We start from the raw sequence: 22,629 nt of genomic DNA on the forward strand, positions 1-22,629 counted from the left end.
TGTGAAAGAGACTTGGGGTAAGTGACCTGATTACCCAATTTTTACTGAACTTGAGGGTTTTTAAATTATTAAAAAATCTTAAATTTTACTCAAGATATGAACTTTTTTGCACACGCCTCTTTTTATATTATGAAATGCACAGAAAATGTTAGCTAAACTAAAAAATAAGTGAAACTTCCTGGCAGATTAAAACTGTGTGCCCGACCGAGACTCGAACTCGGGACCTTTGCCTTTCGCGGGCAAGAAGTAAAGCTGTGAGTACCGGGCGTGAGTCGTGCTTCGGTAGCTCAGTTGGTAGAGCACTTGCCCGCGAAAGGCAAAGGTCCCGAGTTCGAGTCTCGGTCGGGCACACAGTTTTAATCTGCCAGGAAGTTTCATATCAGCGCACACTCCGCTGCAGAGTGAAAATCTCATTCTAAAAAATAAGTGTTAGCCTAAACCATAAAACACTGACACAGAATGCATCATAGATGATTTATTTTTGTTTTAGACCAGTAATTTATTGGTTTAAATTCTACGAAAGTAATATTTTTTTCTTTAGTAGGCAATTTAACAAAAATAATAAAATATCTAGTCTCAAGAGAAAAGAAAAATTCACTTTATAAGTTCACTTTCTATTATTTTTCATGGTAATTGAACTAAAGTTGTTGGCAATTTGTGTTTAATGCTAAACTGCCCTAATTGAACTTCTTATATTCACACTTAGGCCCTAACTATTATTTAGTCACTGAATGCTGTATGAATCAAATGTAACACCAAATGCCAGGTCTCCCTTGTGACCCAAAGTAGGCTCAGGCAGCACTGAAATGACATCAGAGGATGGAACTTCCGTCTCATCTCTTCTATCAGGCCAGTAGAATGTGGTGCCACGCTTTGTCTTATTTTTGCATCTGAGGAAAATCACTTCTGGATCTCCTAAATCACTAATTTTGGTAACTTGGCCAATACAATGAACTTCCTTACATTTTGTTGCAAAAGCTACCAGAACAGTTTCCATCTGTAATTTTATCTTTGGCTTCAAAAAAGTTTGCCTCTTCTTCTTCTTCATAGTTTATCATTTCTTTTCTGAGATCGTCCAGTGTTATTATGGTCCCATTTTCTTCATCACTACTTATTAAAGATAGGCCTCCTTCAGTTTCACTTTCTTCACTTGTTGATTCAACTTCGTCTTTTTTTCTTGTTACCCATATGAGCAATCAGGGATTTTTTTCTCTACAACATTCTGAGATGCCATTTCGGATCAAGTAACAGCACTTTGTTTGGAAGATTTACTTTTCATTACCAAGCCCTTTTTTATGCCGATAATGCTTTTTTGTTTTGCTTTCTCCTTATTATTCTTGTTTCCTTTAAAATATTTTTCTTTATAGATGGCATCTTGAGAATTGATAACTTCAGCTCCTGGTGCAATCCTTTTCTTCTTTGTTTTACCAGTGGGACTACACTGTCGGACTGTTTCCAATAATAAGCTTTCAAATGACAAATCAGAAGTTCCAGAACATAATGAAACATTGGTTAGCTCGGGAATGGTTGAGAAAGAACTCCGATACTGGGAGAACTGCAGGGCTCAGTAGATGTAGGCCTATAAAATTCTGGAGGTTGTTCAGCTGGAAGCTTCCCAAAAATCTGAGTACTTTTCTGTTAGAGACATAGCTTCCACACAGTCTATGGCTGCATTATCATTTTATCAATTACTTCTCTACTGTAAGGGAATATTCCTGCTTTTTGAAAACCACTTTTCAACAATTCAGGTGGTGTTTCATTCCATACAGCAGTGAGGAGATTGGAAAAGTCATGTTTGCTAATTTTTACCCCTTGATGATTCTCTGGTGGCGAGTTAACTTTTGGCCCCAAGTAGATTTCACACTTAGATTTCACACTCTTACACACTGCTACATCCATTGGCTGCAGGATGAATTATCATGCTCAACACTGTTGTCAGCCAAACAATGCTTCACATACTGTACTGTAATTGAAATGATGGCATTCTTTACAGTTCTGTGTCATATTTTATAAAAGGAAATGTGGTTTAAAAATAAAGTAGACTTAAATAAAAAATATCTCACACAAACTCAGTAGACCTACAAATCCAGCACATCAGGTATTCTGGTATCCTTATGTACAGGAAGGCCAGTTTAGTTGATCTAGTGTGATGGCAAAAACAAGGTTACGGCTTAAATAAATAAATATGTTCCGGTGAGTTTGTTTGGGGCAAGTGTACGCAAACAGTATGAGAAAGTCACACTGACAACAATTCTTTTGCTTCTGTATTGGTTTTTGGAATACAGATTGTGGTGACAGAAAGACAGACACGTCATGCAGCCCGAGATCCCAGTTAGGTTGTAAGGTGAGAACCTGGTTGCAAGTTGGCGAAGCGTGATCTAATCCATTAATTGTATCACCAGTCAAATTTGACGGGTTGTGTCACATTCTTCACTATTTCTGGCAAGATGGCTTTTCGTAACCAGGACAGCTGGATTTTGGATTGCATTTTGGTTATGTGAGTAGTGTTGTGCACAGACATGATTTTATGTTAGAATACATAGCCCCCACACTAGAAGAAAGGCAACAAGGAGCTGGACGAAGTACTGGATGCATGCTGTACCCTTTACTGTTCCACAACAAGTATCACCACTGTATGGACATCATCAGCTACAGCTCCTAGCACCATAACATCTTATGTTGGTGCTGCAACGGGATAAACTTTACAAAGCGCAGTCCACACATTGCACTTATTGCAGACGTTGTCAATGTATCTCTGTATTAAGTTGGAGGCACACCATGGTGGCTGCTGAATAATGTAACTAAGTCAGTCTTCATTTGCTAACACACAAATTAATTGTATTTTGTGGATAGCCTTTCCTTCACATTCCATTTTTGACTAATACTGACATATCTGTTACTGATACTGTACATATTTATGTTGAGATGTGTTAATGTTTTTGTCTGAAATATTGCACCAATCTTGACTCAGGTTGCAATATGATTGTAATTACTTGCATTATGTAGATGGCCCTTTCTTCTTTCTGCTTCTGCCAAATACATGCATTTCTTTAACTGACATGTACAGCACTTTTGCACTGTCTGTGTTGAAATAAAATTAATGATTCCATCTCAAAGGCAGAATCTATATTGTAGTGACAGACATATGTCGTGTAGCCTCAAATTCTAAATTAGGCTGGAAGGTAATGGTTTGGCTGTGAGTTGGCAAAGTGAACAAATGTGAATACTGAAATATAGACTGTTCAAGTTGCAGACTCATCTGTAGAACAGCCCAAGGTACAGTTTAGGTATATGGGTGAAAATTTCGTTCTATGTTGGTGGCAAACGAATGTGAATTCTAGGTAACAATGACAAACTGATCTGAGCTTAGCCCAGGGTTCTGGTTATGACAGAGGATGACAAGCTAGCTCCGAGTTGATTGAACCAATGAAAGGAAAGCAAAATCTTCCTTGAGTTGATAAGTTTCATTGCCCATTATTTTCTGTTTACTTGTGCCCAGAGTCCTAAACTGCTGCTCTAACAGTGACTTTGTTAACGGATTGTCTTCATACTAACCAAAGCAGATTCTGTCCTTATAAATCAACATAACTTGGGCCATTTATCCCACCAGCTGCATCTTTTAGTACATGATCAGAGGTATACTTCATGGTGAGATGTGAGCCTATGGGGCAGAATACTCAACTCATAGCTGCCCCTTCTCCATCAAATGGTTCTTGGCAATCATAGCTGATAATGGCTAAAATACTGGTTGTAATTTATGTTCTTGCTCATCTGCTTGCACATTTGATGTACAAGTGCAGGAGAAAATCTGTACACCACTACTATATGGAAGCAGAACAACTTGGGGTACTCTCCTTGAACCACAAGCATGCATCTGATACCCACATCCAACATGTTGGACATGTTTTCGGCATAACCAGTCAGTCTCCTGGAGAATCACAATACAACATCAGTGAAATTCAATTATTTGCCTGAATGCTCAATAACGTTGCCCTGAAAGTCTTCTGTTTTTTATTACACCAAAATAATGATGCAAGCCCTACTCCAACCTAAGTTTGTTGTTCCGAATGCTTTTTACTGCTATCATTACTCCACGAAAGTATGATACTTCTAAATGTCTTTTAGATGTGTTTTATTCTTTGTTTTCCACTACTGCATTTGATGAAGAAAGATGTCAAATTCATGGGGCGCTCTTAATGTGACAAGACTGTGCATTTCAGTCATGTACACTTATTCACAGGCAATATCCAAACAGACTCTGAAGTATGGCCAGATACAACAGCAGACAAATGCTTAAACTACCAAAGAAGTTTATATAATGATTCTACTCTTTTCAATATGTCTTACTTATTAATTCTCATTCATGAAAAGCCAGATATTGCCTCTATCATGTAGGAAACTGAAAGGCTTACAGAAAAATACTTGTATAAAATCAATCATACCTTGTAATGCTTCATTACTCGACAGCTCTCAACTGGGCCGATTGTTACAAACATGTTGTACAGCTCTTTTTCTGTCAGAGTCTGTGGTAAGTAATTGATGATAAGGTTTGTTTTCGAATCATCTCTCTTTCCTTGTTGATCAGCCATTGATTTGATGTTGAGTTGACCGTTTCTGGATGAAGTTTTGGAGGAGCCTTGGTCCGTCCAACTATGAGAGTGATAAAAAAAAATAAAAACAAACTGATGTCTCTATGTGGCATAAGTGACACAAAAAAATAATAAATAAAGCACGTTTCCATGTCTTCCCTAAAGAAAATAAAGAGTGTAAGTGAGATACCTATTAGTATATCCAATATACTGCTACTCTAACTCAACAAGAAAACTTTAAAGCTTTGATGCTACTGATAACTAAATTCCCGGATGAAGTCTTGAGTGATCCTATTAGGACACTGATAAAAAAAATTAAAACGTGTTTTCTAATTATGAGAAATGCTTGGAGTTTGGAATAGCCTACATTGTAGCAATTATAAAATTTGCAACAATACTTGCAAGCTTACTCCAAAACTCCGTACAACCGATTACCCATCATTATCAATTTGCATAATTTCTGAACCATTCTAATACCAGAAAATCAGCAATCGTCAAAACATTCAAACACGCGATAGGATGCCGGTGTCATAATTGTCACAATAAAATGAGTAGTGCGGTTAAATTTACTGATTTTTTGCCAAATATCACAAGAGTGCAGCTCCAATGCTTATCAGAGTTGCAGCATCATAATAAAAACGATATTTCGGAAATTCTTACCTTATAATACACTACAAATAAGGAGACTGAAAATGCTACATTAAACAAATCAAAATAGTTATTTTGTCATTTTCTTATCGCAGAATGTATCGGACGTGTAACTTTCGAACTGATATCCTCGATGTAACCAACAACTGTTGTTTAACAGCTTCTAGAGGTGTATATATTTGCAGATATTGCTCTTTTCAACTACCGTACCTCGTATCTTGGTTAACGTAGTGAAGTGTCCTCGGATAGGCATCCATTTTCAATATACGTAGTTCGACACTGCAGTACGACGTTGCATTGTTTTTCCGTTGTTATTTTGTTATTAATGAATCAGGTGCGTGTTTGAACAGCTTTTGCAGCGTGCGAAGGAAATTCTGTGAATATATCCAACTGTGTGAATATTTGCGACGATGAGGCTACCAAAAGCTCTGTTTTTCATTGCGGTGCCTCGACATTATCCCAACATTTCTTCAAAAGAATACTGTTGATTTTAGTGTTTTAACAATAGAAACAGCAATTAAATATGCATATTAAAGGAGACTTCATTATGTCACTTCATTTTCAGGACGTTTTCGAGCGGCTGATATATCGTTCCGATTCGTTCCTTGTTACTATTTTCTGGTTTTTCATTACGTTGCTACTTGATTGCAGTACTGTGTTGTTTGCATGTTAACTGAATTATTTATTTGTCATGTGCTTGATAGTGTTTGACTCTTAAACTTCTTATCCATTTTTTTTAATAATTTCATAGAACAGCATACGAGAAATTCTTTACGATAGACAGCTACATTACACCCTGTAGAATTAAGTTACTATTTACTAATGCTTAGTATTTTGCATCAAATTGTTTCAATTTGGGTTTCGAAATAGCATTACATTTCGTTGACCGATGGCGTATTTAATTTCGATAATATGTTTTTATTAAAATTTGCAATAACCTGCCTCAGTATTAGCTATACAGATTTTCTTTCTAATCTCCACATTTTTCTTTTTGTGTTAGAAGATATTGCAGATATATCGTGTTCTTGCAGATAATGTTACGGTACAACCAAATTTTAGGAAGACCACCTCATGGTTCTGTTTTGAAAATCAATGATACACACAGTCTTCATGGTCCAAGTTCAAATATGTACATACATGCCTATTTCACATTCTATGGATTCCAACATGAAGGAGAACAATTGGGGGATATGTGCCCCAACAGACAGAAATTACAGTAGTACTGTCACACCACCTGTGATGGCACAGTGATATAGGTAAAAATGACAGTTCAAAGAGATAGTGGCCTATTAGTTGAGAATGTTATGCCCTTGTAACTAGGGTAGTAACAGTTAAGGATATTTAGAGTTGTCTAGCACTGGATTATTTTCCACGATAAAATTACTTGCAGGGATTAGAGGACATAGGCCTAGTACAACACTCATTAACATTTTGTTTTTTGACTCATCAGTATTAAGTGATTTTGATGTAAAAGCAATGATTTAGCTGACAATGATGGTCAAATGTTCACAATAAATAATGCTGACTAGATGGGTTTAGATCATAACATATACATCACAGAATTCTAAAGAAGAATCAATCACAGAATTTAGAGGAAATTGTGGGAAGAGATTTATGAGCAAGAATACCCAGGGCCTGAGCTACACAAAGAGGGAGGGGGGGGGGGGGGGGAGTAGGGAAGAAGGTCAGAATATTTCAGTTTTGTGGTGAATGACAAAATAGTTTAGCGATTTTATGACAAATGGTTCTGTGTGTGCATGCCTCTAGTTAACGTATTAATACATGTTCTGGCTTCAAACAAATTCTGACTTGATATAAATGTTCGGCAGGGAGAGCTCCGGCTATTTCAGAGGATAAAAAAAATTATTACCTAAATGAAATTGAAACTAGAAAATAGCTGTGGCAGATTGGTGACAATTTCCAAACTTTTGGCCTTCAAACTGAATGATTACTTCCTCACAATGACAGCTGACTTTGCACCCACTCATAAATAACTAAATTAACTTACATATTTACTTCAGTAGGCTTTGCATTTCATCAGGTCACCAAAAAAATGATAGTTCAACAGGCTGTGAGTGTGTTTCGAGAAAAGTAGTAAATCCTGTGCTGACATGGTAGAACAGACTTTAAGCTATCTTTGTAATCAAACAATGACTCTGGGCGTATTTTCTGACAGATGTAGGTATTTTGTATTAACATTCATATCTAAACTAGAGCAAACCATTTCAGAAGCTTTTATGAAACTGGCGTATGATTCAATACTGGATTCTCTAAAGAAAAGGCCGTACAACATGAAGCGAGTCAAGTACTGGCAGAGCTAAGCAAGAAAAATTATCTCATTGGTGTAGTCCATGATCATGCCAAAAGCCTTTGATTGCATGGACCACAGAATTCTACTTGACAAATCAAAATCTTATGCCATTAATGGCATCCCTCGCACATAGATGAAATATTTTATAACAGAAATCCTGATAGACTGTACCTCTGGCATGAAACTAGCCTCAGAATGGGGATATGTAACTTGTTGCATACCACAGGGATTGGTACCAGGTCCCGCTCTTGTTATTAAGCTACACAAATTGTCGCAATGACTAAAGGACAGTTCAAAAACCGTAAATGACACAGGCATACTGATGTAAAGTCAAGTGCAATATTACCAGAAACAGCTCAAATGACAGCTTAATAGTCCTGCAACTGGTTCACAGCAATCAGTTGAAATCTTAATTTCACAAAGACTTATATTACGCACTTTAAAACAAGCAATAAAGACTAGCAAACACTAGAAATAATAATTGCCATAAACTAGATAGAACACTGTGGAAAATTTGTAGTGTACTAACTGCATAATGAAGTTGCAGTGGAGTCAACACACTCATAAACTAATCAAGAAACTCAGTTAAGCTTATTTTGGCCTAAGGAGTTTCTCTTATGAGAAAAGTTAGGTGTGTCAAGCAACAAATTAGGAAATTTTTTAAATTACTCTGAGAAAGATAGTTGGTACGAAACTATGTAAGCACAAGACACAAGTGAGACATATGATGCATTTCTTAATACAATAATGCACCATTCTCATTTAGACTTCCCCAAAATGACCAAGGCCACCATAAGGAATGGATTATGAAAAACATAATCGAACTACGGACTAAACTAAAAGATCTCAGACAAGCAGGGAATCTGGAAAATATTAACAGTGTCATAAGAGGTACAGCCAATTAATAAGAGAAGCTAAGGCAAGTTTGATGAACAGAACCACAACAAATTTCAAAAATTAAAAGTAAAAAAGCATGAGGCATAACTAACACTGAAAGATAACAGTAAGGAGAAAGCATGTAACAAAAATATTTCCACGTTAAAGAAAACTGAGAACACCATAGCTACAGAAGGAGTAAATATTGCTAATGTACTAAACAACAATTTAATGGATGTTGTAAGAAAATTTAGTGTGTAAAAGGAATCACAAGAGACATAAGCATCCTAGAACACTTGGACAATCATCCAACCCAGTGTTCCTTGAAACAGTGACAAAATGGGAATGCATGAAATATAAATCAGGGATTAAATTTCAAGAAGTCTGAAGGAGATGGTGAAATATTAAATCAACTTCTAAAGCATGTTAGTGGGAAAATAACTGAGCTATCACTGCCTAGCCGGCCGTGGTGGTCTAGCGGTTCTAGGCACTCTGTCCGGAACTGCACGAGTGCTACGTTCGCAGGTTCGAATCCTGCCTCGGGCATGGATGTGTGTGATGTCCTTAGGTTAGTTAGGTTTAAGTAGTCCTAAGTTCTAGGGTACTGATGACCACAGATGTTAAGTCCCATAGTGCTCAGAGCCATTTGAACCATATCACTGCATATAGCAAACTGTTTGTTTGGTGGAGAAATTACACGAAAATAAAAAATAGGTGTAGTAGTACCTATGTACAGGAAAGGTGACAAGGACGATTCAAATGACTAAAGACTAGTATCTTTTTAATATCTAGTTTCTCAAAATACGAGAAATGCTTGTACACAGTAGATTGATGAAATTTGTAGAGAAATACCGTAGTCTGATTAAAGTGCTTCACCACTTCCGAAAAGGGGGAGCTACACAAAAGCTGTCTCTAGACTAACAGAATCTGTTAAGAGAAGCTCAGCATCCATTATGTTTCAAAATGCTGGCAACTAAAAGCAGTATTTGACAACAGCCGAGTGGTATAGAAGGACGAGCAGTAGTTTCTCTCAAAGGAGAAAGTAATCTAAAAGTGAACACTATAATTATCGATTTGAATAACTAGTGCTTGTCATAATTTGTTGTTAGCATTATTTACAGGAGTAATCAGCAGCAGTTGCTTCTGCCATGAAGGCTATCCTTCATGATGCGATTTAATTTACAAAATACGATGTGTGAATGAATGAATGAATGAAAAAGATACTGGATGCAGATTTGAAATCAAAAATAAGATGTATGGTGTGCTTCAGGGGTCTGTACTTGATTCATTATCATTTAGTAGCTTCTTAAACACTATTGAAGGAGTGAGAAGGAACTAAAAAATAGTGTATGCTGATGAAGTAATTTTAGAATACCTAGAAAAAAATGTGGAAACTCTTGAAAGAAGTGCATTTATTTCAACAGATAACGCAGCACAATAGCTTATACAAATGACTTACTTGTTCATAGATAAAAAACTTAAGATAACATGGATATATTTATACTGCAAAAAATACTGACCAAACAGGCCATGAATGCCCAATGGTATTGACTGTCCGCCGTTTCATCCTTAGCCCACAGCATCACTGGATGCGGATATGAAGGGACATGTGGTCAGCACACCACTCTCCCGGCCGTATGTCAGTTTACACTGCTGGAAAAAAATGCAAGACCCTCAAAGACAAGGTCATTTCATTGACAAGCATTGTGGAATGTAGTTCATCAGTAGGAGTGTATGATAACAAATTAAGCTGAAATGAAACACGTCACATTAAAGCATGTCCATATAATCCCATCAATGCATGTTGTACCCCCCATCAGACAGCAACTCTGGTGTGTATCTCACGTGCGACTGATCATAAAGATGCCAAATGGCATCCTGCGATAGATTGTCCCAAGCATTCTGTACATTTGTTGCAATTCAACAGTTGTTCATATAGGCTTTGGAGAGCAAGCAAGTGCCCACTTCTTCATGTCCAATATTTGTTTGGATGGAGAGGGCAGTTGTATACCACAAGGAGCGTGTTGCATCACAGCAACCAGATGTGCTTTGCCCTTCTGAGAAACCACATAACCTACCAGTCAATTACTTTACCATGCAGAAACACCAAATTTGACCACGAGTTGTAGCTAATGGTTCCCTACCCTATAAAGCCTGGTATGGGACCTGTGTGTAGTGGTTGAATGCACCCTGAAATATGTCACTCAGTAGATCTATGCCTTAACATGTATGTCCATAATTCTCATAGAGACAGAACCTTCTCTCATCACTGAAGAGAATAGAGCATCATGCCACACTCTAGTCAACTCTTTCACGACACGAGAGTAGCCGTGTTTGGCGGTGTTGTGGTGTCAGTGATAGATTGGCCAGAGGCATGCATGATCATAGTTGTGCTGCAAGCAGACAGTTCCCAGTGGTCCTTGGTGACAGTACAGGTGCAACATGTACCTGAATTTCTTCCCTGGATGATGTTAATTCAGGCAATGCTGCTTGTGCCTTGTATCAAACTTGACATGCATCTGTAGCACCCAAACATCAAGAACCTGGTCTGCATGTTTGGAAACGTTCTGCAGACAATAGCTGAAAGCAGCAGAATTCCACAGATTCATTGTGCCGAACATGTGTAGCAATCTATCAATACACCCATCCAATGTCCAGCAGGCCCACTATCTGACTCTGTTCAAATGACTTAAATTGTCCAGTAGGGGCATGTACTCATCAGTGGAGTGTTGTTGTACCCTTGAATGAAAGTTGTAAATGCTGTTCAGCTCCAAACTCAATACTGTTTCAGCCTGCAGAGTTAAAATAGAGAATGCACAAGCAGGCCTTGTTAGCAGTACCTGGTTGCCGATTATCATGACAAATAAATTATTAACACTACAACCCCTCAGTATGCTCGTACTATACCTGATGCCAGTGAACAAGGCCCTGCGATCAAATAAAAATCGATTCTTTGTGTCGACCTAAAAACAAGAATATTATTTTGCGTATTTTCACTCCTTATTTCGTCTGGGACAGTGTACCTGAAGTAAATAAAGTGACCTCTAATAATATTGTGTGATTAACCATACATCATGCAGAAGCATCTTCTATAATTTGTTTGTACGTTCAGATTTGGTCATCAATGGTGTTTCTTCCTGACGATAAAAATAACTTTCATGTGAACTGTGAGTCATGCCATTATACTGCCAGCAACAAAAATAATGTTCATGTACACTGTGTCTACTCATCTATGGTTCAAAATGTACTCTGGTGCAAAGATATTCTTCAAGCTCCCATATAACTTAAAGCAAACAGTTTGGAATTCCAACCAGTTAAAAAGAAAATTAAGAATAGCCAATATTTTTTACAAATTTCACTGATACTTGGAAACATATTTGAATTTTGAATAAATTTAATTAATGTTTGAGAGATCAACACTGTCTTCTAAAAGGGACCAGAGAAGGACAAATAAGTATGTGATTTACCCATGCTAGTCCATGAAACTAGTCACCGGCCAAATAAGGGCTATTATTTACAGACATGTTTATTTGTGTGTGTGTGTGTGTGTGTGTGTGTGTGTGTGTGTGTGTGTGTGTGTGTGTGTGTGTGTTTTATTTATTTATTTCATTCTTTCATTTACGTGCTTATTATGGGATCATAAGTTGACTCAGGATGTGCAGCCATCTGTGAGAGCATATATATATGCTGCTTGTTAATACAGTGGAGAAATCTACTCGCCAAACAGCTACGGACGGAAAAAATTTTAACAGTATTTCAAATTTTTTCCCTCTCTTGCCTTTCCGTAAATAAATTTCTCTCTATTCATATTATAAATAGTTCAATGCACTGTTTATATGGAAGCTTTCCTTAGCAACAAGTTAACTGTACTAGCAAAACAAATAACTGATCAATTTATGTTGACATGCAAACAAACAATTTTGTGTTTTCAAGCACTGGTACATGTGTGCAGTATCTCCAAAATACTGTAATAAAATCTATCAGAGTTGACATTAAACTCAGGAAAGAAAGAATAAAAAAAAGATTAATTTGAAGGATCCAACCTGATATTTCTATGTATTGAACGAAAAAATAATAAATAAATAACCATAAAAAATTGCCACTTGCTTTCAAATTACCAACAAGAGATTTCAGTCTTTAGAAGAATGTTTAAAGAATAAAATAATAAAAACAAAAATCTCTGCACTGCCAGCCAGATTTATTAAACAATGAACTTTTTAGTATTATACATTACTTCTAAGCCAAATATGATTCCGGAACTGGAATTCCAGTCATGTTTGTTCATGTAATTATACCATCAGTAGTTTTCTGCTTTATCTAATAAGTGGCACTGGGCATTGATTATTTGCTAAAACCAGTAACTAATAGCAGTCAGATCTTTGAGGTATGAAAGATTGCTCACATTTTGTCATTCCATTTGTTTTTTCTTCAGTATATTCTTAGTGGACACTAGTGCCACTTCGTAGTTATCATAAAGGAGAACTTATTCACAGGGCAATGTATGTTGGTGGTGATGGCTGTAGATTTAAAGAGACTAAATAACTTAGTTATCAGGCTCAAGAACTTGAGATGTAGGTACAAGTTAGGACTGATCAGGGGTTTTGGGTGACTTTTCTAAACTCTGCCTCTTTTCCTAAACCTCCCCAGCCCCTTTCCTTCACCCTTCTTCCTCGACTGCTCGCCAACCTTTCTGCCAGAATAATAAGTCACTGACACAGAAAGCTGGCAAACTTTAATACTGCTTATATGAATGTTCTCTTGCCATCACTTGGTGAGTAGATATTTTATCTAAAAATTATCATCTCAGACTTTTTTGTTTATATGGTGTAAACATACCAAAAGCTATGTGCACATTGAATTTTCCATGTATTGATGCCAATAATGTAAATAATAATTGTGACTGTATGAATGAAAGGAAACACATTTTAGCCATGATCCAAAAACACATTATTACTGTGCAACCTAGGTAGATTGTTACTCATCATAAAGACGACACATTGAGTTGCAGATAGACACAACACAGAGACTTAGAAATTGAACTTTAAGCCAAACTCTTCCTTAGAAAGGAAAAGGAGCACCAATAAATTCTTACAAACAAGCACCTCTCATGCATACATGACCACTATCTCTGGGCAGCTCATTTTGTAACAGTCTTTTTGTTGTGCCTGTCTGCGACTCAAGGTTTCATCTTTACAGTGAGTACCAATGTATCCTTTTCCTAATATTGTTGATAATGCAACATGGATTTACCATTGTTTAATTTTTGTCATTATCTACTCATGAATTAAGGCACCAAGGTTCTTATCCTATGTGGAGTTCGCAACCTTGTCTAAAGGTCATGAACAATTGAATTACATTTTCTCTTTCAATAATTTCTGTATCCCTTTACTAGTGCATGTGAGTGTGAGAGCACAGGGTCTGGACAGCTGAACTTCACAGCCTTAACAGTAAATGTCAGTTCATTACTGATGCCCATAATGACTCTTATGCAGACTGTGGTGCACAACGCAATTATCTGTTAGCTCTAGACAAGGAAATGCACCAGAAGGCTTTACTCCATGAAACCCTCCCTTTCGCAGAAGTTTTTCAAACAGTATAACATTTTGAAATTTCTTGGGCAGCAGGTGACCAAATTGAAGCATGGGGTGATGTCACAGTAATGTCACAAGACATGCCCCCTAGGACGACAGATAGTTTGCATAAGGAAGTGGCAGTGGCAGTGGTAAACATGCGGGCCCAATGCTGAACAGACCAAGGCCGGGCCAAACAGTTGTGACTGCCACAGTGCCAGTGTCAGCATTCTCTGTTTCCATCTTGCCCTTTCTGTTTTGTCCAGCACAGATATTTGGTGTGCTCTATGTGCTGAGCTACATGTAATGCATGCTAGAAGACGGGGTACATCACCTCCATGTGTAGTTTGCTGAAAGTTGTTCAGGTTATGGACTGGGATGTATACTGTGTGACTCCAATGCTTGTGACTTCTCCCATGTTGTTTATCAATTTAAATGGTTTTCACCAAGTGATCCAACTACAGGTCAACACAGGTGTCCAATGAATTAGTTGAATTCTCGAACCTGTGAGCATTTAGGCACTTTGCTGTTGACACCAGTCATGCAGAAGCTGGTTAGTTATAATAAGAAAAACATTGCACATTTGGGTCAATTTATGGTATCCAGCTCTTACAAGTCAGTGATTTGTTCCTTTACATTTTTGGTGGTTGCCTATGTTGGTGTTAAGAACTTGTTCGGGATGGACACATTTCAGACCTTTGGATTTTCTGTCAGTGACGCGGTCCACAGCTCGGCCTACTTTTCGACATGTGCAACCTATTTGTGTTACCCTAAAAGATCAATTGAAAGCCATATTGGACAGATATCAATCTCTAGCGGTGATGCAATCTGTTGGCTACTGAATGGTCATCTCCACTGGTTGTAGTTTGGAAACTGTCGGGGCCACTTCATGTGTGCTGACTTCAGTACTACTGTCAGCACACAGTTGATCATAGATACATATTATTTCCCATGCCAGGATAAACTGTTGGTGAAAATATCAGATGGGCAGTGCTTTTCTAAAATTGGTTTGTCTGAAGCCTATCTGCATGTTCCTGTGGTGAAGAGTTTCTACTAATTCTGGTTTTGAATACTCCCTTTGGTCTCTATCAATATTTGCACCTTCTAATAGGTCTGGCTAGTGTGTCTGCTATTTTCCAATGAGTTTTAGAGCAATATATTATGCCTGTCTTGTGTTGCAGTAATTATCTGGATGATCATGTTTCCATGGGCTCGTCCGCAACCAATTTCCCAAAAAATTAGCACACTTTGTTTTCTGTTTTACAGTCTGTAGGCTTACAGTGTGGCCTCATGAACCCTCACTTTCTCAACCATCTATTGTTTATTTGGGGTTCAAGGTCTTGTGGGATAATGTTCACTCTCTGCCAGACGACATCTCCGCTGTCTATGTCTCGCCCCTCATCCATGATGGAGCTTCGAGCCTTCCTAGGGAAGACAGCTGACTACCATAAATTCCTGCTGGGGGCAGCCACATTGGCCCACCTATTCCATGCTTTGTAATGCAAGAATGTGTCTTTTGCTGGAGCCTGTATTACGAACATTCTTCCTCTGGACCAGCAAACAGTTTTGGCAGCAGATGCCTCACAGTATGGCCTTGGCATGGTCCTAGCGCACCAATATGCCAGCGGCTCTGAATGACCTGTTGCTTTCACCTCTAAATCCCTCGCTCTGGTCCAGCAGCATTACTCTCAGGTGGAAAACGAGGCTCTTGCCATAGTCTACGCTCTCAAGAAATTTCATGTTTTTTGTATGGTTCCAAGTTTCACCTTATCACTTACCATAAATGCTGGGTTTCCTTGTTTAACCCTCACACTCCCTTGCCTGACAAGGCAGCACACCGTCTACAACACTGCGTGCTGTTCTTGTTTCGCTACAATTACGAAATCCATTTTTGACCTATATACAAACATGCCAAGGCAGATGCCGTGTCCCAGCTTCCTTGGGATCCTGTTCCTGACTTTGACTGTAAAGAATTGCTTTGCTTCCATCTTGATACTGAAACACAGGCCATGGTTGAGGAAACACAGGCCATGGTTGAGGGTTTCCCAATTACGAACTCGCACATAGCAGCTGCCGTTGCTGCTGACCCCTTTTTCCGCCAGGTGGTTCTGTTTTTTCAACAGGGCTTGCCATATAAACTGCCAAGTCAGTCTTTAGAAGCCCCTCCACAACTATTTTTTTGCATTACAGCACAAGCTTCTCAACAAGGGCCATTTTGGAGTTTTGTGCACTAAACTGTTAGCTAGGAGACCCATTTTTTGGCCAGGAATTGATGGCAAAATTGTCCGTTTTGTTGCAGCTTGTGAGCAGTTTGCTCAACAATGGACACCTCCCAGGACATCTCTGTCCCCCTGGGCCGCTCCCAGCCAGCCGAGGGCACGCATTCATGTAGACTTTGTGGGTCCCTTCTTGAATTCCTATTGGCTCTTGGTTGTGGGTGCCTTTTTCTGGTTTCCTTACATTCTTTGGTGTGTGTTGACTTTCGTACACTTTTGAAGAGATTTTCTATTGTGGGCTTGCCTTGTGCCTTAGTTTCTTATAATGAGCCCCAGTTTGTTTCTCACACCTTTCAGTTTTTTTGTTGCCATCATGACATTCGTCTTGTTACGGCTCTGCCATTCCGCCCTCAATCAAATGGCAAGATGCAATGACTAGTGCATACATTCAAGTCCCAAATGAAAAATTTTGTTGTGGATTCTTTGCCGGACGCTGCCCTTCTCTATTTTCTGAGCACCAACTGCTTCACACCTATGGGGAAGCAGAGCCCAGCTTCACTACCAACAGCCACACTTGCTACTCCACCTTCTGTGGCCTGCTCTTCACCTGCCGCAGTCGGGTTCATCCGGCCGCTTTGCACTGGGATTGCCAGTATGGACATGAGGGTTTTTCTCCAGCCCAAGTTGATACCAGCCAGTGTTGTCCACCACTAGGGTTGTCGTCTTTGTGATGACCATACAGCTGACAGCTTGATGGCATGTCATTTTGGCTGAAGGCTGGTGGCGTGTCATTTTGATCATTTGCACCTCAGCTCGCTGTAGCAAGCTTCCCGTTCACGAGTGTAGCTCCCGTCATCGTAGTCTGCTCCGTCGCCAACTGCCTTGCGCCTGCCATCAAGATTCTTCCATCCTATTGGTTGCCTCCTTCACGTGCGGCGCCCTGGTGTTCCAGCTTCCAAGCGTCGGGTGCTGCTCCATCTTTGGCATTGAGTCCATTGCCACAGCCTGCTGTTCCATCTGGACTGCCTCCAATGGTCCCCTCGTCATCATCGCCTTGGCCCTCGTTGCCGGTGGGTCCAGCCCTGTCTTCTCCGCACTGGGGCCTGCTTGCTGATGACAACACAAAGATGATGTTGGCACCCTCCTCTTTGGTGCTGTCACCGGCCACCGTGCAGGCCCATCGCCCTCGGATGGGCCAGTATCCCTGCACGTTGCAGCCCTATACTTCGGTGCCCGCCTGGCACATTGTCCTATTCCCTTCATTGGCATCAGCTCCGATGGGTGTGCATCTAGTCAAGCCACTAGTGTCTCCTCCATCAACTGGGCACCCACATTGCATGAGGAAGAGTTGTGCTGTATCATGCTACTAGTATGTGTCAATGTGAGTGTGCTGAGTGTGGGTCACCTGCCAATGTAATAGCATGGGCTGGGCATTAGAGGCCACCGGTAGGAAGCATACACATGGGCCTATCTTCACTGCACCATCTACTGGCGGCCTGCACCAATATATCAGTGGAGCAGTGCTGCCTGACTCTCTTGTTGTATTTCTAGGTTTCTTCATGCACACCACTGTTCAGTGTCCTTTGGAGTCCTGAGACTTTTTTCCTACAATAATAAATGTGGGGATACACACATCTGTTTCTTAATCAATATTTTTAATGAAGTAAGTTTTGCATGCTTTCCCTTTGTATTTAGCATGTTTACGTCTATTATGTATTTGTGGTGTTTGTTTAAGCCTTGTGTGTCAAAGATTGAATCTGGCTTCTTAAATCTCCAGCTTCTATAGTGCTTTTTGGGCATAACAGAGATTGCCTCTTCATCTGTCCAGTATTGCATGACTGACATTCTTAGCATATGATCTCATACACCCCACTTTTTATGATGGCTGGTTGTCTACCAGTATTTTTTTGACTGAAGAAGCATCTACCTAATGTCTGTGGGACGTAGAAAACAAATAGGATCACCTATTTCAGGTTGTCACTATCAATGTAATTGAAAGGGGGAGGTAATGGTGGTCTTTTGTGTGGGTACATTATGTTTTTTAAAAAAAACTGGAGCGTGAACTGTGAAAAGCTGTTTTATGTGTCACAATGCCCTGGAAGTGCAGAGTGTTGTATGATCAGGGCTTTTATCATATTGTTCCTTTGAATTGGGTCTAAAGTTTTTGTTATAAAGCTTTTATGTTGCCCTATGGAGCGGTTGTATTGCAGAGTGTGTTCTTGAAGTAACATGCTTTGCTTCTGTAGAATAATAAAGTGGTGCACCACCGCAGTTAGTAAGTTTTAAGTAAGAGTGTTTGGCTGCAACTGATGAGCTGAGTACAGTTGCACTGGTTATTTAACATTGTTTTGCACAGCATCTTAGTGTCTGCAAAGCATGGCCAGTGTTCAACCTGGCTTGCATGGCTATACCCTTTTAAGGTTAAACTATTGCACTGCAGTTGTGGCTCTATGAGCATGTAGTGCATCTGGGTGACAGTAGCTTATTGTTTGAATGTAGTGGTCATTGAGCTTGGCCAGAATTAGGTTTAGTGTAGTAAGTTTTAAAAGACATGTTGCTAAGCTCTGTTAGCGTATTCTGTTTGAATGTAGTAATCATGTGTTTGACCAGTACAAAGTTTTTTTTAGCATAGTAAGTTTTAAAAGCCTGTTAGCTTAATTATACGTTTGGCCATTATTAAGTTTAAGTTGTAAGAACCTTGTTGCTAAAGCTTGACTCTGTTTTGCGTGCCATTTACGTGTTTGATGGTTAAAGCTGTACCGTAGTATTGAACCTGCCTACTGCCCTTTCTTGTTGTGTGTTATTTATACTCATTGTGGGACTAATTAGTTGAGCTTCGGGCTTGGGCCACACCCATTGGAGCTGAAAAGGGCTGATAAAAGAAATTTAACTGTTCATTGGAAGCTTACGCTCTTAAGCCTACTGCTATGTTTGTGCTTAGTTACTTCTAGGGTGAAGCTAGTGTGTAGCATGTTTGGCCTGGTTTCAAGTATCATCATCCAATCTTGCAGGGGTCTTCCTGTGGGAAGGGAAGGGAAGGGGTGGGGGGGGGGGGGGGGGGGGGAGCGAAGATCCCAGAGCTCAATCAAGACCGAGACAGTGTTTGCTTCCTGCCGTCATGCAATGGGCGACAGGTGCTGATCATCCAGGAGAGCCTGTTTTTTTTTAAATTGTTGAAGCCCATTTAAAGAAATTAAAAAGATTGATTCCATTTCAGGCTCAACACCTAATAATCCAGCCCTCCAGTCCTATGATAAATGTTTTGCCAATGTTACACTCTTAAGAAAATCATTCTTCCATGTGACATGAGCATTTTTGCTAGCAAGGAGGGTGAAGGTGAGCCCACTGCCATACCATCTGCTTGCTTATAATATTGAAAGCAGATAAAATTTTTGTTTAAGCAACATCCATTGTACTAATTATGCTCAGCTGTTCTTCTCAATTACTTTTGTGTAAATACAATGATTGTGAGACAATTTTATATTCTGGGCAACCTCAGCCGTTGCAAGGCATTATGTCAGGAAGAATTCTGCTCATGATGGGTTTCACGGCTTTAAGTCACATCATCAGGTGAACAATGTTAAAAGATCATAGGCATACCCACACCTGATGATGTGGCTTAAAGCCACGAAACTGACAGTCTTTTAATAAACAACAATTTTACCACCTGTGAGCAGAATTCCTTCCTGACGTCATACACTCTATACAATATTTCATAGGAACTGGGGATATCAAATTGTGTCCATAAAAGAGGCTAATTTTGCAGTTGTTGGAATCTTAACATCTTTTAACTTATTTACTGAATCTAAACTGAAATTTCACGTAGGAGAAGAACCTTGGTGCCTCCATTCAGTAGTAGATAATGACAAAGATTCCATTTCCTGTGTGCAGTTCTCCTCTAATCTATGTTTAGACATAGTTATTGTAAATGCTGCTATAATGAATTTTGTATATCCATATGTAACTGTGTCAAAATTGTCAACAGCAATAACTTTTATACTTTAAGCCAAGAATTGATAAATTAAAAATTTCACCTGTTTATCTTTGCTCGGTTCTCATCGTTGGGACCAGTTGTGTACTATAAAACAAGTTTATAATGTGAAATGTAGGTCTTGCTGTAATAGTAAAGTTTGTGGAACAAGGCTAAAAATGGGTTTCCCTTCATTAATACAACGTATAATATTCCATGAAAACCCTGCAGTTATATCAGTTAAAATGAAGAGTAATTATTTGATTATTTAAGGAGTAGCGCCGGGCCAGTTCCAGAGGCAGTTTATCTATGGTGTTTCTGACACACACTTGCTATACAAAATACATGATAATGTGGCACAGAAGTTAGTGTTTCATTCCAAAATTTGTGTAAGTCCCACACCAATCAGTGAAGATTGTATTAAGACTGGTCATCCCATTCATTTTTTTCTAAAATGGGTGAGAAAATGAAGACTTGCAGGAAGTAGAGGTTATTGGCTTAAACAGTTTAAACTAAAAGAATTTGTATGTTTGTAGTGTATGACAATGTGGGGGCTCAATGCAGCCAAAGACTGCTAAGGTGCTCCTTCCACACCCAACCTGGGAACTGGCACAAAACTGTTAGGTGCATTAAATTTTTTTACAATATCCACTTTTTCTCATGAAACATGTTGAGCAGCTATCCCACTGTCCTCAAATATCAACAGTAAGAAAAGCACTGTCTCAGATTAGCCAGAGGGGCACACTTGGTGAAAATGTCGACTACCACAACTGCACAAGGGTGGATCCTCTTGCCGTAAGAGAAATTTAGAGGACAGTCTGACTGCTTATTGTGAGAGGCTTGAAGAGAGGTATGCCATGCCTAAGTGGACCCATTGATCGCCCTCAAATTTGGTGCATCAGTTGCAGTTATAAGTTCATTCCTGATCCTGCAAACTAAAATTTTTGTGTTTTCATTGCTTCTTTCGCTAATTTGGTAGCACATTCATTTCCCAGTACTAAAATGTGGCATGGTGTTCAGATGAATGTTATAGTGGTTCCAGTAGTGTGTAGGACCGATAAGAGGTCTCATATCGGAAATCAGGATGTTTTGGGGTACACTGATGTATTCCTTGTAGACAGCTCATGAAGTCACTAAAAACCAGAAAGTTCTTCATTGTGAAAGTTTTTATGTATTCCAAGTCGTGAGCTGTGGCTGCAAACTATCAACTCTGTGGTGAACATGTTGCATGAACTCAGTAGAGAATGCCATTCATGCACTGCTCATGCTGTAGCTTGTATCTATGGTAGAGTAAGATTTGTGTGCTGTATTAGAGTGCGTTGGATCTCTGATGTCAAGTAGAGAGGGCTCCAGCTCAAAAATTAATTGCTCTGTTACTTTGTCCCTACTAGATATGTTTTTGCTGCCCCACAGGTGATTGTGGGCAATTTAGGTCCCCCATTAGAAGGAATGATAGGGCTTGTGATATGGCGTGTCCCAGTCAGGGAGAAGGCAAATTTTATGGTATTGTTACCACAATGGACAAGTGCGCATCAGCTGCCGAAGCCTCCAATACACTGTTTAGTTGTAAATGTTCTTTAAAGGCAACCAAGCATATGAGCATGGCAGCATTCTTAGACACCCTCTAGATATGAGTATAATTTATGTAGGTGTTATAGGGAGAATTGTTTCAAAAATAATGTAGAGCCACACAGAGTAGTTATTAGCTGACTGAGCTTGGACAGTGGGTTGATAGCTGTTACAATTCCATTGAAGGAATGCCAGAGTTTGGTCTGGAAGAGCTGTGAAGTGTATAGTGAGTACAAGTTATTTTATTAGAAGTCAGATTACACATAAGACCATGGTTCCACATCAGTTTTCATAGATTCAGTCTCAGGAAGGATGAAGGCAGAACAGCAAAATCAAGTTTCACTTTTGATGTTTTCTTTTTGTCCCTGTGAGGTTTCAATTTCTGTGAGAATTTTCCTGTTTTAAATTTGGGACAGAAGATGACAGTTCTTTTCTACAACCTGCAGCTCTGTCAGCTACTGGTTGATGTTAAGTTCCTTAACTATTTTATTCTGAGAGGTGTCCTGCTCTTTGTCGGTACCAGAGGAAGGAAAGTGAGATATCTTCAGCTGTACTTGGGTTGAGGAGAGAGGGGGGGGGGGGGGGTGCTTACCACTAGTGCTGTGGGTCTGGAGGCTGATGTAACTCGAGCCTCTCCCGCAGCTAGACAACTGGATTTGAGATGTTGCTAGTGTCGGCAATTTGTGTTTGAGAGCTTGGCATTGCTGTCAGGTGCAGACTTTGTCACTATGTTTACAAAGTTTGATGCCATGTGTATAGCATGGAGTTGTCCACACTTTTTCAAGCATCTTCATATGATAGGCAGGGTAGTGTTTTGAATTCTCTAATCTTCTTCTCCACCTTGAACACTGATCATGTGGTGTTCTGCACAGTTTATGAA

General features: G+C 39.4%; 1 protein-coding gene across 3 annotated transcripts in view; it reads right to left on the minus strand.

The window, feature by feature from the left end:
- Nucleotides 1-5,554, minus strand: part of LOC124711175 (protein sex-lethal-like) — a 108,887-nt gene extending 103,333 nt beyond the window's left edge. For 2 of the 3 annotated variants that reach the window (XM_047241104.1, XM_047241102.1), the window contains exons 1-2: nt 5,448-5,554; nt 4,443-4,650 (exon numbers count right to left, since the gene is read on the minus strand). In XM_047241104.1, the coding sequence (XP_047097060.1) occupies nt 4,443-4,650; nt 5,448-5,494 (255 nt within the window). In that variant the 5' untranslated portion in view covers nt 5,495-5,554. The other variant, XM_047241103.1, reaches the window with a different exon arrangement.
- Between the last annotated feature and the right edge of the window lie 17,075 nt (nt 5,555-22,629).

The sequence above is a fragment of the Schistocerca piceifrons genome, chromosome 8 (genome assembly GCF_021461385.2).
Source record: "Schistocerca piceifrons isolate TAMUIC-IGC-003096 chromosome 8, iqSchPice1.1, whole genome shotgun sequence".
In the NCBI taxonomy this organism is placed as follows: domain Eukaryota; kingdom Metazoa; phylum Arthropoda; class Insecta; order Orthoptera; family Acrididae; genus Schistocerca; species Schistocerca piceifrons.